This window comes from Dasypus novemcinctus, chromosome 1 (assembly GCF_030445035.2).
Source record: "Dasypus novemcinctus isolate mDasNov1 chromosome 1, mDasNov1.1.hap2, whole genome shotgun sequence".
In the NCBI taxonomy this organism is placed as follows: Eukaryota; Metazoa; Chordata; class Mammalia; order Cingulata; family Dasypodidae; genus Dasypus; species Dasypus novemcinctus.
Genome location: NC_080673.1, coordinates 145523437 through 145540415, shown reverse-complemented (window position 1 = coordinate 145540415; position 16979 = coordinate 145523437). Strand labels below are relative to the sequence as shown.

Genomic DNA, 16979 nt, shown 5'->3' with positions numbered 1-16979 from the left:
CTCAAGAACAAATATTTTACAAATAATATATAGGTATTATGTTTATGTAAGAAGGTTCTAAAAGTACAATCTTTGGACCATGTCTGTTATACATTTTTTAATCGCCTTTATTTTACAGTAATCTCTTTCTTAATAATATTTGTTTAAGCTTTTGGGAAAAATGACTTATTAAAAAAATGAAATAATCTTTAAAATGTGAGAATCAAGAATTTAAACCCAAATTGTTTATGTGAAATAGAGGTATGGGACTGAGTTCTCATGGTAGCTAAACCTCAGTGAATCTATGATATCTTATTTTTAGCTCATAATGAAATATATACTCCCCTGTATTTTTCTTTGATTTGTAGTTTTTCTTTATCAGCTAGAAGGAGTTGGAATAGGATGGATTTACATTACTACCTCAATTCTTGCAGTTCTGTATTCTAGGCTTTATTTGTAAGCCAGTTACTTAGAAACTGTTACTGTTTTCAGGAAAATAGTGTTAGAGGTGAGTTTGGTTTCCTAATGTAGTTCCCCAAACCCATACTGTAATTTAATACAATTCTAATAGGTCATCTAATAGGACGTTTTAAGTTCTTTTTTTTTTTTTTTAAAGATTTATTTTTATTTATTTAATTCCCCTCCCCTCCCCTGGTTGTCTGTTTTCTGTGTCTTTTTGCTGCATCTTGTTTTCTTTTGTCCGCTTCTGTTGTCGTCAGGGGCACAGGAAGTGTGGGCGGCGCCATTCCTGGGCAGGCTGCTCCCTCCTTCACGCTGGACGGCTCTCCTTATGGGTGCACTCCTTGCGCGTGGGGCTCCCCTACGCGGGGGACACCCCTGTGTGGCACAGCACTCCTTGCGCGCGCATCAGCACTGCGCATGGGCCAGCTACACACAGGTCAAGGAGGCCCGGGGCTTGAACCGCGGACCTCCCATGTGGTAGACGGATGCCCTAACCACTGGGCCAAAGTCCGTTTTAAGTTCTTTGTTCCCAGTTATAGAAATCCCTGTTTTCTCTAGTCTTAGATGTAACAGATAATGATGTTATTTAGAATTTCACAAAAACAATGTGGTTAAGTTGATTTTAAATGAAATCCTGGAACTTCACTTATCATACATTGTCACTAAGTATAATATCACAAATTTCATGAAAAAAACTCAGGCAATTTCAGTTACAAAATTGCCAAAAATAAAACTCTAAGTAAGTCAGCATTAGGATATCCTAATGATAAATTCTCTTTTGATTAAAAAAAAAAAACATCCACCAAATATTAGAAACATTTGAGGTCAAACTGACTGATCATTTGCCAAGAAGTAACTTAAAATAAATACAAGAAAGCTACAAATAATTCAACTTTGAAGATATATTTGCTTCTGAGTAACATAAAAAATAATCTTAGTTTCCTTTTTGGGACAGTACTTTCATAACAATTAAATAGCCATGCTGACTGTAAATAGATTGATAGATTTTGAAGACTCTTCAAAACGTATATTTAGGGAGATAACTTTCCATTTTTTCCTGATTGTTTTGAACATTTTCTATAACAAGAGACACTTGGTTGGTTCTTGCAAGCCTTCTGAGAACATTGTTCCTGAGTCTCTTTCCTAATGAAGTCTGTGGTCTTGCTCCATAGTAACCTCAGGTAAGCATGAATAAAATGGCTCATCGGTATCTATTCCAATGTGCCAAAGATATATTTGCTAGCTGGAAATTATTCAGAAGTGAAAATACTGAGGCTTTCTCTTCATGGCATGATTCTCTAAAGCCAAAGTTCGTTTGAATGCTTTGGTATGCAGCTATATCCTTGATCTTCATTTCAGTCTAGCTGTCCTCTCAGTTAAACAATAATCACAGCTAGCTAGCTAGAAGCTCCTTACTTTAGGCATGTTGCAGAATCTGTAGTCAGTAGAAGTGATGACAAGTAGTAGAGTCAGTTTGAGGATACAAACTGTTGATCTAGAAACAAACTATTGATCTAGATTATTTAGATTCAAATTTGGGCTTGATTATATTTAGCCATTTGACGTTGGAAAATTCTTTAATCTGTCAGTCCTTCAGTTTACTCATTTTGAAATGGGAATAATAATAGCCCCTTCCTTATTGGATTTTTGAAGGATTAATAAAGATGTTTATAGGTATTAAAAGAGTTCCTTTATGGAAAGCTTTTATAACTGTGCCTGATGTAATAATAGTAAGTGCTCAGTAAATGTTAGCTCTTGATATGAGGAGTACTGCTTGCTATTTTGCCTGCTTCTCTGTAGATTTTGGAATAGAGTCACTCTTTCCTGTTTGAAATGAAATAATTTACATTGAAGTATCTGTTATTTCCTAATTTCTACTTTCCTTGGAAACATAGAAATCTGTCCTGATTATTATCATAAATGATATATACTTATAAAATGTTGTGAATTTTGTGAATATCTTTTTAAATAATAGCTATGATCATTCAAACATTTTTCAGAGCTAACTGATGAAAACTTGAGATTTTATGAGTATGGTCATTTTTGAAGCAGAGAACAGAGGATCTATTTAACAAGTTGTAAATATGGAAAAGAATATGAGATCCCCTTTTTAGTTTTAATTTTGATTTGAAACAATTGAATTATTTTCCCAACTACTTGCAGTTTTTTATGCAGTAATTTATACATAGCTTTAATTTCAAACTCCTTGACATCATAATCCTGTAACATATCAGTGGTTCATAATCAGATCCTACTGGATATGAATTCTAATCAAAGCTTTGTGGGATCCCAGGCAAGAGGTTAAGTCAAGGATATTTCAAAAGAAAATGAACCTTTTGTAGAACATCAGTCTATTTCATGCTTAAAAGATATGCTGTCCTACAGCCAAAAATAGCAGTATAAATTAAAGCCAAATTTGTTCCTAAACATTAATAGATATTTATTAGATCATAACTTTATCTGAAATACAATTAGATGATCCTTTCATTCTCAAGAACTTCTTATTAAAATTACCTTCTGTGTTAGTTTCCTAGGCTGCCTAAACAAATGCCTTGAAATGGTTTGGCCTAAGCAATGGGAATTTATTTGCTTGCAGTGTTGATGTCAAGAAAGTGTCTGAATAAAGGCGCCATCAAGGAGATACTTTCTTCCTCAAGTTCACTGTTCTAGAGCAGGCTGCCTGCTGTCCTGGTTCCTCTGTCACATGGCAAGGCATATGGCTGTGTCTGCTGGTCTTTCCCTTCTTTTGTGGGTTTAATTGATTTCAGGTTCTTGCCTCCATGGCTGTCTCTCTGACTGAATTTCATTCTCTGATAATAGGGTTAAAACCCATCCTGATTGAGGTAAGTCATACCTTACCTGAAGTAACCTCATCTTAAGGTCCTCCTTACAATGGGTACACACAAGAATGAATTAACTTTAAGAACATGTTCTTCTGCAGTATATATAGCTTTAAACCACCCACCTTCCTAGACTTACTTGTTTTCTGCTTAGAAATAAATTATGTTTAAAATATAATTATGAGGAGATGTGTCTATCTTTTACTTAAATAAAAAAAAAATCAGTATTGTTAGTATTTAAGACAACATATAAAGACTTAGCCTTTCTTTGTTTGAAAAGTATTTCAACTTCTCTTAAAAAATTAACTGAATAGAAATAGCTTTTTCTTGTCCTGATATCTCTGAAACTCATGGAGAAGTTACTAGATTGGAAGGAATAAGGAAAGAATGGAAATATAACTAAAAGATCTAGTGGAAGTATAGATTTATTCCTGAACTATGCTCTCTAGTCTCAATTTGATTTAACTTTTTCTAGTTATTTCTATACCAAGCCTATGTTTTTACCTTCTACTTCCCCTCCTAATGTATTGTTCCTTCCAGCTTAACAAAACATGTAACTATAATATTTTGACAACCTGAAAAATTGTTGGCTTGACTTTATTCAAATAATCTATATTTTATTTTAGATAACTTTATTGCAAATTCAAAAAGTAAGATAACAGAAAAAGGTAGCTCAACAAGTTATGGAGGCACTATTCCTAAAAAGTTCTGTCCAAAAACTTTCATCTCATCTAATTGCAACTTTAATTCATTTGTTCCTGTAGTGTTCAGAAAGATACACAGATGAACACAGTTTTTATGGCATAGTCAAAGTTATCTCGTTAATGAAAAAAATGAAGAAGAGAAAGTATACTTAATCCTATTCATAGCTCATAAAACCAAACCCCATATTCTTTATTTATTTATTTTTAACCTTTGGCCTTAATATAGTACCAACTTACTTTTGCTACAAAAACATTACAATGTTGTTGTTAACTATAGTCTATAAATTACATTACTTATAAGTAACTGTTGGAGGGCAATATCAGGAATATAGAACAATGATTTTGGCAGTAGATAAGGATTGTGGTTAATAACATAAATACAGGAATGTTCCTCTACTACAGCGTCTTAAGAATGTGGTGATACATGGGAAAATAATCTATATTTTAAATTACAATTCTGGACTTCAAAGTCACTATAGACTCCCGCCATACTAACTCTAGCAAATATTATTACTGACACCTCTAGCATAAGATATTTTTCTTTCCTTTTCATTTTCTGAGATACACCATGACAAATTTAATCTTCTAAAATCATAGTGTTTAAAATGTACCTTCTGATTTATTCTCTTTTCCACTGAAGCATTCACAAACTCCTATCAAATGCAATTTCATCCCATTCACCAGCAAATATAATCTCATTTACCATATATAAACCCCACTTTTGAACAGAAAGGCATTTATTAAATGGAACAATATTTCTTATGTGTATAAATACACACACACACACACACATATAAAGGTAAATGTGACTTATTTAATTAAGCCTAATAACCAACTGGAAAGATAAGTGTCAATTTCAAATGTGAACATTAGAGTAAAGAAAATTTAAGTAATCTCCCTATCTTCAGATAGTTTATCACTGGAAGAGAGAGCACTTACAACCCACCTTTTCTGACTCCAACAGCTCCATGTTTCCCCCTCTATGCATGCTGCTTCTCATGACTCAGAATTATTAGATGGTTAATACTTGATGACAGTAGCTTAGAATATATATATGGCTATGAAAATGTGGACACATTCAGTTCAAGATCAAGGCAAATATATATACTTAGTGTACAAGAAATTTCTTCTGGGGTTGTATTTGACTTGATTATTTTATAAATGTATATCTATACAGATAAGGAGTAAAATTATGGCCTATCATTTGGTAATATATTGCCAAATGCATAACAATTCTATTGTAACTAAAATTGTTTGCAGTGGTTTGATGGTGTATGTACCCAGAAAAACATGTTCTTAAATCTAATACATTACCCTGGGTGTGAACCCATTCTAAGTTGGACCTTTTGTGGAAGCTACTTCAGTTAAGATGTGTCTCACATCAACCAGAATACGCCTTTATCCTATTACTGGAGTCCTTTATAAGATTATGGAATTCAGGTGGAGAGAGAAGAAAGCCACCAGAGGCAAGAAAGCTTCAGGAACCTGGAAGAGAAGGAAGAGACCAGGAAATAACACCAGGAGCCATGCCTTATGACAGAGGAGTCAAGAATTGCTGGCAGCCAGCCCCAGAGCACCCATCTTTGGGGAGAAAGCATCGCCTTGATGATGCCTTGGTTTGGACTTTCTTTTAGCCTCAAAACCATAAGCTAGTAAATTCTCATTACCATTTCATGGTACTGGCTTAAGCAGGCTGGAAAACTGAAACAATTTTGTAATTTTCTGGAGTCAATATTTGATCTCAAACAGCGTAATTGGAACCTAAAAAAGTATCATATTGTGAAAATGCAAAGGCTGCATTAATATTGTTTGGTGTCATGTTAACTGGGATCTTTATACTAGTTGCTTTATTAATTTAATGCTTCACTTTTTGGGTAGTACCTCTATTAACTAGGCCTCTTTGTTTCAAACCAAAAATCATTTCCACAAATTAAATTTAGAACAAAACGTTTGAATGTTTATAAGCAATTAGAGAACTATAAAAAATTTCGGAAATGCTGATGAGAAACATTTGCCCTTATTTTTAAAGATGGTATTTACAGTGATTTATATTTAATTCATGTCTTTAAATATTACATAATGTATTGTTTGAAAACAAGCACACTGAAATTCACATTCTTTGTATAGCCTACAGAACCTTCCTATTCTGACCCTCTCTATTATTTTCTAATGCGCTTCACTTACTCAGTACCTGAAAAACCTGATGACTGTAATTTTGCAATATGATCTCTTTATAAATACTTCTTTGCCTATTTTTGTGACATCCTTAACCCACCATGTTTTTTCTCCAAGCATCACGTAGTGAAATCTTATTCATTCTTCACTTGTAACACAAATACTCCTGTCTCTTGCAGTCTTCTGGATGTTCCCAACTTTGTTGTCTCCTCAATTTTTTTGTAACTCTTTCTAATCTTTATCAAATTTGGATTTATACTTTATTATTTCTATTCCTAAATTATCTAAACTCCTTCTCCTCCTTGTCCTTGTCGTTTTCCTCCTCTTCCTTTACTTTGTTAATTATAGCTAGCATTAAAAAAAAAATCACTCAGTCCTAATTCCATTAAAACTCACTTTGCTTCTATCCAGTGATCATCACACCAAACATATTAAAATTGTATAGGATGGTGATGAGAGAATGTTGAATTGTAGTCATCTAATTTTTCATCTTGTTGTCCTGCTTTTTCTCCCTAAGAGTTAATTATGTCAGAGAGCTCCAATTACCATCAATAGGAGTCTTCCATCTACAAGTGCTTTTTGTTTGGGAGAGAAAATGTTACCTACCACTTAAGAGGGCATAGATTATGAAGCATTGCTGTATATGTGCCTATGACTGTGCTATAATATTAAATCATGGAAATAATATGATCATGAATTTGAATAATGAATACTAAAGTCCTGTACATAAGCATCAAGGCATAATTAAATATTATAATTGAAATATGTTGTTCTGTCTTATTACATGAGTATTTCAGAGAAGTACATGTCTATTGTTCATTACCACTGACTGATCTTATTTATAAAAGTAGTAAGCTGGTACACACAATTATTATTAGCTAGATGTTCTGGTGTGATAATAGATATTTGCTTTATTTGTTAAAGAAGTGACAAATAATTAAATGAGAAAAACAAATTAATCTTTTTTGAAGATTATATCACTTTTCCCTAAGTTACTATAAAGCAATTATATATTGATAAAAATTAATTTATACAGAAGATTTACAATACAGTGTTATAATTGTTAATGAAAGTAATTTTAAAATGTTTCCTATACTAACCATGAAAGAATGCAAATGAGACACAAGTGATGTTTCTAAACAATTTTACAGTAATGTTTTTGGTTTAGGTGATAGCTATAATTTCCCTGTGTAGAACAAGAATTAAAAAACACACACAAAACAGGAGACTCCTGGATTATAATTAGCATTGGGACTATATAAATTACTTATTAAAATAATGCCATATGTGGCATGTGCCAAAGTTGTACGTAAACAATGGCCCCTGAGATATTTCTTTGACAAAAACACGTAAATATATGAAATAAGTATGGATTAATAAAATTTTGTAAAGTTGATATTGGAATAAAATTCAGAGTTATTATCTGCATTTATGGCATAGGTAAACAATTCCAAGTTAGGCATATGTAAAAATTTTCAAAACAAGGTACAGTATCTTGTCTAGGATATTAAGAGGGAACGGCACAATAAAAATGTGCAGTTTACTTTTGGAAATGTTCGAGAGTAAATTTTCTTACAGAAATAGATTAATAATATTTTATTAAAGTGAAGGTGATACCTGAGATAAGAGTTGTTCTGACTTTAAGGGAAACTTCCTTAAAAAGGAAGCAAGTATAAAATAGCCATAGAAAAATTTCAAACATGATTTGAGAGGATTGGAATATGAAAAATTTAAGGAGGATAAACAAATTATGACACCAGAATTTAAGACAAAAGTTTACCCAAGGTAAAATCAATATTTCAAGTTTAAAATACAAACTTTTGTTAAAAGGAATGACAAAAGAATTCAAAATTTTTTCAAAGCATAGTTTTGTTCATTTGAGTGAAATTTAGTATAAGTTTAACAAATAAGAAACTTTCTATGTAGTTTGTTTTTTAAATTGAATCTTCTTTAAAAATTAATTAATTTATTCCCCCTCACCCCCCCCCCCCCACCCAGTTGTCTACTCTCTGTGTCCATTCACTGTGTGTTCTTCTGCGTCCGCTTTTATTCTTGTCAGCAGCCAGGGAATCTGTGTCTCTTTTTTTTGCGTCATCTTGCAGCATCAGCTCTCCGTGTGTGCGGTGCCATTCCTGAGCAGTTTGGACTTTCTTTCACGTTGGGTGGCTCTCCTTATGGGGCGCACTCCTTGTGCATGGAACTCCCCTACACCGGGGACACCCCTGTGTGGCAGGGCACTCCTTGTGCCCATCAGCACTGTGCATGGGCCAGCTCCACATGGGTCAAGGAGGTCCTGGGTTTGAACCGCAGACCTCCCATGTGGTAGGCGGAAGCTCTATCCGTTGAGCCAAATTCTCTTCCCTCTATGTAGTTTATAAGTAAGGGCTTAAATACATTAAAACATATGTAAAATTTATTTCCATATTTTGATTTGTTTAAACTTTTAGTGGAAAAAGAGTCTTATTGCACAGCTTCATAACTTTAATTTTAAGAATCAATGATGTAACTTAAGCCACTATAATCAACCTCACTTATTAGTTTAGAATATTGTGGAGAGTAGTATGGTAAGTAGTTTTGTTTGAGGACATATAATAACTGAGCTCTTGATAAAGGACCACACAAGAAATAGACTGTTTTTATTGAAGTTCCAGATAGGGTAACAAGCAAAACTATTTGCCATAGTTTTACCTTTGGTAAAAGTTACAAATACCATCATTTTTGAATCCTTTAAAAAGTATTGATTTTTTTTAAAGGAAATTAGGAGCATAGGAAATAAAATATATTTTTTAAAAAAGGAAAACGTAGTGAAAAATCTCCTTTATAAAATCTCACATTATTTTGGGATGCACTGTCCTGCTGCGTAATTCTCAAGAAGAGTGCGGGTATATAGCACCTTGTTTTACTAGTCTCCTAAACATTTAAATGAGAGGTTTGTGTGTAGAGATGGTGGGGATCCATATGACCTATCCCAAATTTTAAACCATAACGGCAAGAAAGGAAAGTGGTGAATGGCAGAACAAGCTCATCGCATGTTGCAATCCTGTTATGCCTCAATCTCTGTATCAGGCATGCGTTTTATGTTATCTCTAATCCTCACAACCAACATGCAATGTGTATATTGTTATCTGTATTTTATAAATGAGGAAACCAAGATTCAGAAAGGTATAGGAACTTGTCCAGCACCAGAATGATAAGTCAGCATGATTTTAAATTTCTTGCTGTTTCCACCATATACTCCACAAAAGAAAACTTCACAGTCTTTCATGTTGTGCTTCGATTACATCTCTCGTATCATATTTTTGCATAGAATTAAAATTGTTGGTGAGTATGTCATATTTAACTGTAAATTCTTTTAAAACATGATGATATCTTAGAACCACTTTCTCCCTGGTCTTGCTCTGTAGTGTTAGCATAGAGCTTTGTATTAATACAAAGGGAAGGATAAAGAAACTTTATTGGAGATGGAAAATTTCTTTTGAAATTGACTTGTTAAATGCTTTATATCATTAGTATATCTCTCTTTGGTGAGCAATTGTCTTGTCATATGAAACTTAATGCATCTGTAATGTCTTCTCTCTCTCTCTCTGCTTTTTAAGAGCTATTTGTCAGAAATGACTTGCATCAAAATCCCTTTTATCTGAAAACGGTTTGGATTGGTGAAGTTTAATGATAGCACATAAATTGGAAAAATTCAGAGAACGTTTTCTTTTTTTAATGTTAATATTCAAATACTTGTGATGTATCTTTCTATAGATTATGTAATTATTGCAATATTAGAAATGCTCCCAAATAAGCACATTATTTTGAGACTGTGTGTTAGAGGGCCATGGCAGCAGGGTAGTGAGCTGGAAGTATGGGAACACAATATCATTCTCAGGTAATAGCTTCTCTTCTTCAAAATCCGTTTCCCCACCTCTGCTTACACAATACTCACTACCCCTCTTATACAAATAAGAAAACTGAGGCACCAGTAAATGACTTGTCCAAGGTCAAAACAGAGTTGGAGCTAGTAGTTGGTTGGGAACAGATGGTCTGGCTCCAGCATCAGTGCTCTGAAATACCATACTATAACAATGTCAAAAATTCAGGTAAATATGAGTAATTTTGCCATAAAACCAAAGCAAGTGTTTCAGAAATGTTTAGGTATTTATTTTGGCAGAGTGAGGCACATTAATATACTTTTCATGAAACTATATGTGTTTTGAATATCACGTTACAGGAAAAATTTAATTTTATACTAAAAACCCACAATTATTAGAAAGAGTGTCAGTTACCTGAATAACAAAAAGAAGAAAGGCCTAATTTGTGCTTCATTGAATTGATCGCTTTTCAAGTTTGCTGGCTGTTAAAGACAGTATCTTCAAACTTCAGGGTGTCTTCCTTCAGTGTTTTGGCTTCCAATGATAATTCTGTACAGACTTCAAGAGATCAGAGCTATAGCAATGTGGTTCAATAAAATGATTCTTTTAATGCTTAATGTTATTAATGTCTTCCATGAACATTTAACACTTTTAAGCAAGATGCCTCATGTTTCATTTATAAGATCCTAGAGAATCTATGTTGCAGGTTTTAAATGATGTATCCTGCCTTCCTAGTCCAGTGCTTTACATTTCAGATGTTGTTGAGCTGCATTCAACTTTACTTTACGTCTATATGCATATTGTTAAAAATAATATATTTAGAATAACAAAGAAGCATTGTTTTAGGCATACATATCTAAAATGTGATTTTGGCAATAACTTGCATTATCTTTCAGTACTGAAGTTTTATACAAACTTAAGGAATAACCTTTTGTAAACATAAATCTAGGAGGGTCACCAGTCTATTCACAAAGATGATTGGAAAAGTAATGCAGTTAATAGTTATAATAATTTCTGAATGTCTGCTAATCTACTGATGTTAAACTTACGTTTGTGGAAAAAGTTTATACAAAGTAAACCTGAAATATATTAATGTACAATAAAACCAGTATGTTTATATTAACTGTGGTCCAGTGAGATTGAATTGTTTCTTCAGTCAGTTTGGGGGCTGGGAAGTAAACATTGTGGTATTAAATACATAAATAATATCTTTTAGATTACTTATTCGTTGTTATTTATGGTGACTGTATTCATTAAAATGAAGAAGGAAGAATGCAGGATATGTTAGTCAGGATATAAACTTTTAAGGAATTAAGAATTGCCTCCATTTGTAACCCAATTTTTTTTCTTGTTTGCAGATTTCAGATTTTGGATATTGGTGTTCTGTTTTTTTTGTTTGTTTTCATCTTGAGTTTTTTGTTTTTTTTTTAAATCATCAGTCTTGGAGTGAAGAAGAGAAACCAGAAAGACACTTATTTCATTTCACGTGTGAAACTTTTGCTCTTGAAGAACTCTCAAGTACACAGCCATGTGGTCGTCACAGCTACTAGTCTTCACCATGCTCTTGGCACCAGTAGTATATGGTAAGACCTTGAATTACATTTCTTATTGTTCCACTTATTCATACTAAACCCTTTCTTCCAAATCTTTGCTCTAATATTTTGCAGCTTATGCCTACCATATGGTAATATGTTAAATAAAAGGCTGCTTATTTACCTTAAGCTGCAATAAATATCTCATTTAGATGGATTTTAAAGCACTTTTGAAATGTATGTATAACAAAAGTTTTTCTTTAGAACTCTTACATGTTTTAGTTTTAGTTTTTAGCACTTTCTATAAATCAGCTGAATAATTAAATGTTATCTGTGAATTATTTGCTTTACATTTCTGCAGTTATCAATTTTTGTGTAAGTATGCACATTTGGAAGAAAACTCCACTCAAACATTCCCAAACCAAGTAATAAGTATTTTTCTGTATTTTCTACTGTGTACAATCTTTTATACACAGAATACAAACTGTAACCTTTTACTCAAAGGAAATTGTTTCTGTTATATTGCTTTCAGTACAAAAACAACAACAACAAAATAATATGAGCATATTCTTTAATTCTTAGAAAGAAACATGGTACAGAAACATGGTAATATAATAGACTTGTGAGTATTCACATTGTTTAAGCATCTTATTATTTATGCACAGATATACTTTAAAATGATGTATCTTTGCAAATTTGCTAATTTTATAGCATATTATTATCCAATAAGAAAATAAGATTTAATTAATATTTCATGCAGCTTAGTATAATATTCACTGGATTTCTCTAAAACTAGAAGTTTTAAAAATTGATCTTTTAAATGTATTCTTTACTTTTTAAATGTGTTCCTCTTTACAATTTAAAATTTTCTACTAATTACCATTTTTTGCACTAATATAAAAATTGTATAATATAGTCACTATCTCATATTGATTATATGTTAATTATAGCAAAGAAAAAGGGACACAGCTGTATTTGGCACTGCTTAGGTCTCAGAATATGAGAGTGTAGCAAGCAGCTGAAATGAATTTTTAGCCTCTTTAGCTCACGTTTGGTTTTTAATTGACTGCAGAAACCTATTGCAGTTTATCAGTGATGCAAGTCTGAATCTGGCCCATATTCCTAAGTTTCGGCATGGATTACATAAAAGAAATTCTCTCTTCTGAAATTTGCCTCTGAAGTTCTCCTGATTTAACACATTTAGTTATAACAAGCCACTGTAATAAAAGGTAGAGCTATTAAAAAATAAAGTAAAATCCTCCTTATACAGCCATCTAGTTTTAAACAATGCAAATTTTATTAAATTTCTCAGTGCTTCCTTAACACATATACCAATGCAATTCTTACACATTTACATACTTGTGCATATATAACATTTTGTGATATGGGAAAATAAAGCACTTTATTCAAGTGCTTTCCTAATTATTGGTATACCTAAAAGTGATTTATATAGGTGTTTTGTCCTTATAAGAATACTTACCTCATAAGGTTAGCTTGAGGAATAGTTAAATGGCCTATGTAAAGAATCTAGCATCGTTTATGACAAATATTACGTGTTCCATCATGTTGATTACCTTTGTCATGTTTCTGACATTCCTATTTATTTTTATTCTAATAAATTTTCACAATGAGGAATTAGACAACTAGCCATGAACTCTGATAATTTGATGAGGATTTACAGAAAAAATTGTACATATACAGTTCATCTTCAAAGGTCAATCTAAAACTACCCTTGTTAGAGGACAGTAGGTTAAAAATAGAAATAGATGATAAAAGAAAGATTCCCTCTTATGAGCTGAAATTTCTGGTTTCCAAAAATTCACGTCTATTATATATTTCAGTGAGTCTCAAACATAACTGACCAACAGATCATGGGTCTTGGATTGGGACCTGTTGAGTCTGCATAAAACAGACAGACAGACACACACACACACACACACACTGCGTCCAAGTAACTCGGACAAGTATTTTAAAACCTGTAATCTAGTAGTATGGCACATAGATTTACCTTGTATATATAATACTTTGGGCTAAAAACTAAAGTAATTTATTTCTTTTACATGGACTACATAATACTATCTTTATGTTTGACCCATAACAGGTAAAGAATATAGGCATTTTTTACTTATAAACATTGTCCGTTTTACCATTCATAGATATCTTGAAGCTTTGCACCAGATAAAATGCAAGTCAGTTTTGCCTACCTTCTATAGAAGGTCTTCTCCATTGCTTTTGTTAAGCAGTGTAAGCCCTTCTTACTTACAAATGCAGGGCTTTTTCAAAAGCCTTTTACAATCTAACTTGTTCATAATTAGAGGAATGTCGTACCCTTGATCAAACGGTGAAATAGAATAGAATAGACATTTTTAGAGTCCCCACAGATCCTGGTTTAAAGAAATACTGCATAACTTGAAAACTTAGATAACCAAATTAAAAAGAATGTCATAGTTATAGAAGTACTTCTGTTTCCTAAAAGTCTTTTGATGACTTCTTTTGCCTACTGTTGTTGAGAAGCTTGGCTTTATTTGCCTTCTTGAGCACTGAAAATTAACTCCTCTGGTTAATGGCCTAAACTATTATCTTTTTTTAACCAGAGCAAATCATAATGATGGCTAATGATTATATAGCGATAAACTTTAGATGTATGGGTTCAATTAATCCTCACAACACTATCTTGAATTTATTATTACTCTTATTTCATTATCACAGTTTTACAGATAAAAACATTGAGACACTGAGTAGTAAAGTAACTTGACTGAAATTATATAGCTCTTTAGTAACACAATACGCTTTAAATCAAAGCTTTGCCTTCGTAATTTCTAGTATTATTGCCAGCAGGTATCTAATTCCTATCAAGGCCATTCTTTCAGAGAGAGTCCCATCTCTACTCTCCAGTCATGTGGGACCAAGGAGAGGAAGAAACATTGATCAAGTGCCTCTTCCGGGTTCCTAGGCATAGTAGACAGAGCTTTGAAGTTGAGACTTGAATTAAAATGACAGCTCTATCAACTATTAGCACTGTTAAACCTGTTACTTGGTAAACTAATAAATGAATTTCAGTTATCACCCACCATGTTCCAGAAAACTGCTAGATACCAAGGATATGATCCTCAACAATGTATTTATTTCTTACCTCGGTTTGCTTCCAGTAACGTAAAAATTTGTAAATCTTTTCACCTGCAAGTATAAACATTTATTCCCTGTGGGGTTATTTTAAGACATGAATAGAATAGTATGTACAAAACTTCTAATATAGTGCCTGGTATTTGGTAAATCATCACTAAATTATTTTTTCTTATCCTTATTTAATCTTAAAGTTAACTTTCTGAGGATTAGGTAATAAAATACATAATTATCTGTATTCTCACCCTGAGAACTGAAAAAAAATTTTTTTTCTACTTGACCTTCAGTTTTCAAGCTTTGCCAAAAAAATCTAAATATTAGTATCTAAACAAAATTATTATCAATTGCTTAAACTGTTCTTTTAATAGGTAGGATGTAATTGTCATTGATGCATTTGTACATGATTTCACATAAATACAAGCAGAAACTAAACCATAAAGTGAATTATGAACATTTGCATTTGTTGTAACCAATTTCCACAGCAACCTAGAAAGTTTGGCTAAAGTCTTACATAATAAAACAAAATTCATCAGTAAACAATCTTGCATACACACACATATATACACATTTGAAATTAGGAAGTGTCTCTGGTTCTGTGTTTATTTGTCCATATTCTGTCTCTGTGTACCTCTGTATTTCTCTTTCTCTGTTTTCCATGACTGTGACTTTTTCTGTAGAGCCATAAAACCCTTTTCTATAATGCAGTAAAAAGAGAAGTAGCTAAAGCAGATGGCCAGTTCTTTGTTGTGAATTTAATGTAGTGCTGTATGAATACAAAGGATTTTTTTTGGTGGTGTTCTGTTGATGTGGTTGGAGGCAAAGGAAAAGAAGAGGATTGGAGAACAATAACCCAGATAATATGGGGACATGGGGCTCATTCTGATTCTTAGTAAAGAAATATCAAGCCACACTGCAGGATCCTAGACTTCCTGGCGTCTAGATCTAGTACAGGGAAAGAACTTCGTTCCAAGCCCTGATGGATTAGGAGTTGAGAATGTGATTGTGGTACTCAGATATTTGAACTACATCTCATCCTAATTAAACTTCACTTATAATCTGGTCAGTTGAGAAGGTAGAAAACAGAATCATTAGAAATTACTGTGGAGAGCTAGGAATAAAGTGGTCTTTTTTTTTTTTTTTTTTTGGCTTCCTTCACCGAAAAAAAAATTAATGTATTCTATACTCAAGTACTTTTTTCCTGCAAGTCTATTATTTTGTTGTTAAAGATATATCTGCATTTATATATTCATGGACTTTATAGGCTAAATTGTTTTTTATTATGTTCAGGAAGTTATAAAGAATTTTTAATAGGGACAAAAGAGTAGTCAGGTCTATGTATATTTACTAATTACAGGGCTTATATAATTTACATTTTAGATTAGATTTTTTGTAACTTTTAGAGTTAGAATACTATTTAATGTGATTTAAAATAATACCTTTTTAATAACTAGTAAGCTATTAAGCTTGAGAAAGTGTAAAATTGCATCATTACTACATTATATTTTACCATATAATTCTTTCTATGAAGACATGTTTTATTACTTGTGAAAGAGTCTGGTTGACTTCTAAACTCTGCTTAACTTTGTTATTTTGGGAAATTAATCATCCTCGAAATGTTTATAATGTTTCCCAGCCTAGGTAATTTGTAATAGCTGCCATAGTATCTCTATTTTTATGGTCAAATACATTGTACAAAAAAAATCTTTGTCATGGTAGTGATATATGCGGTTACTGCTAAAACATCCAACACCATCCGCCTTAGCCACTTGGTATTGGATTTAAAAATATGTATTTTCTAAGTTAACTGAATCATCTCTAATATCACAATATAAACCACAAAAATGCATCGTTGAGAGCTTTCCTGTGCCTCTGAAAGAATTTGTTTATAACCTCACCTACAAACTCAGTGTTCAGGTTATTGATGGGAAAATTTTTCTTTTCTCACTTGCAGAACTTGTTTTAAGTGAATTTTGTTGTGATGACACTCTATGAGTATCATAGGTACACCTTGAGATTAAAATATATTGTGACTATTTGGAGGTTTAGAATTATACCGTTTTTATGTTCCTTGGCTGGGATGGATGATGCTTACCTTAAGGTAATTGTTGCATATTTGATATTGAACAAATTTTAAAATACTTTTAAATTTTTGAAAATATAATATCAAGTTACTAATTTTTTATTTCCCTCATCTTTGGATCTCGAAATTATTTATTTGCTTTCATTCTCAATGTAAGAAGGGTTTGTTGACATTTGTAATCCAATATAATTAGACACAATATATATATTTTTATTATAGCAATT

General features: G+C 32.4%; 1 protein-coding gene across 50 annotated transcripts in view; it reads left to right on the top strand.

Moving 5' to 3' along the window:
• ADGRL3 (adhesion G protein-coupled receptor L3) overlaps positions 1-16979 on the top strand; it is an 845015-nt gene that overhangs the window by 278873 nt on the left and 549163 nt on the right. For 43 of the 50 annotated variants that reach the window (XM_058297941.1, XM_071216369.1, XM_058297901.1 and 40 more), the window contains one exon: positions 11379-11603. In XM_058297941.1, coding sequence (XP_058153924.1) covers positions 11549-11603 — 55 coding nt within the window. In that variant the 5' untranslated portion in view covers positions 11379-11548. The remainder of the gene's footprint in view (positions 1-11378; positions 11604-16979) is intronic. The other 7 variants (XM_058297964.2, XM_058297937.2, XM_071216378.1 and 4 more) reach the window with 1 other exon arrangement.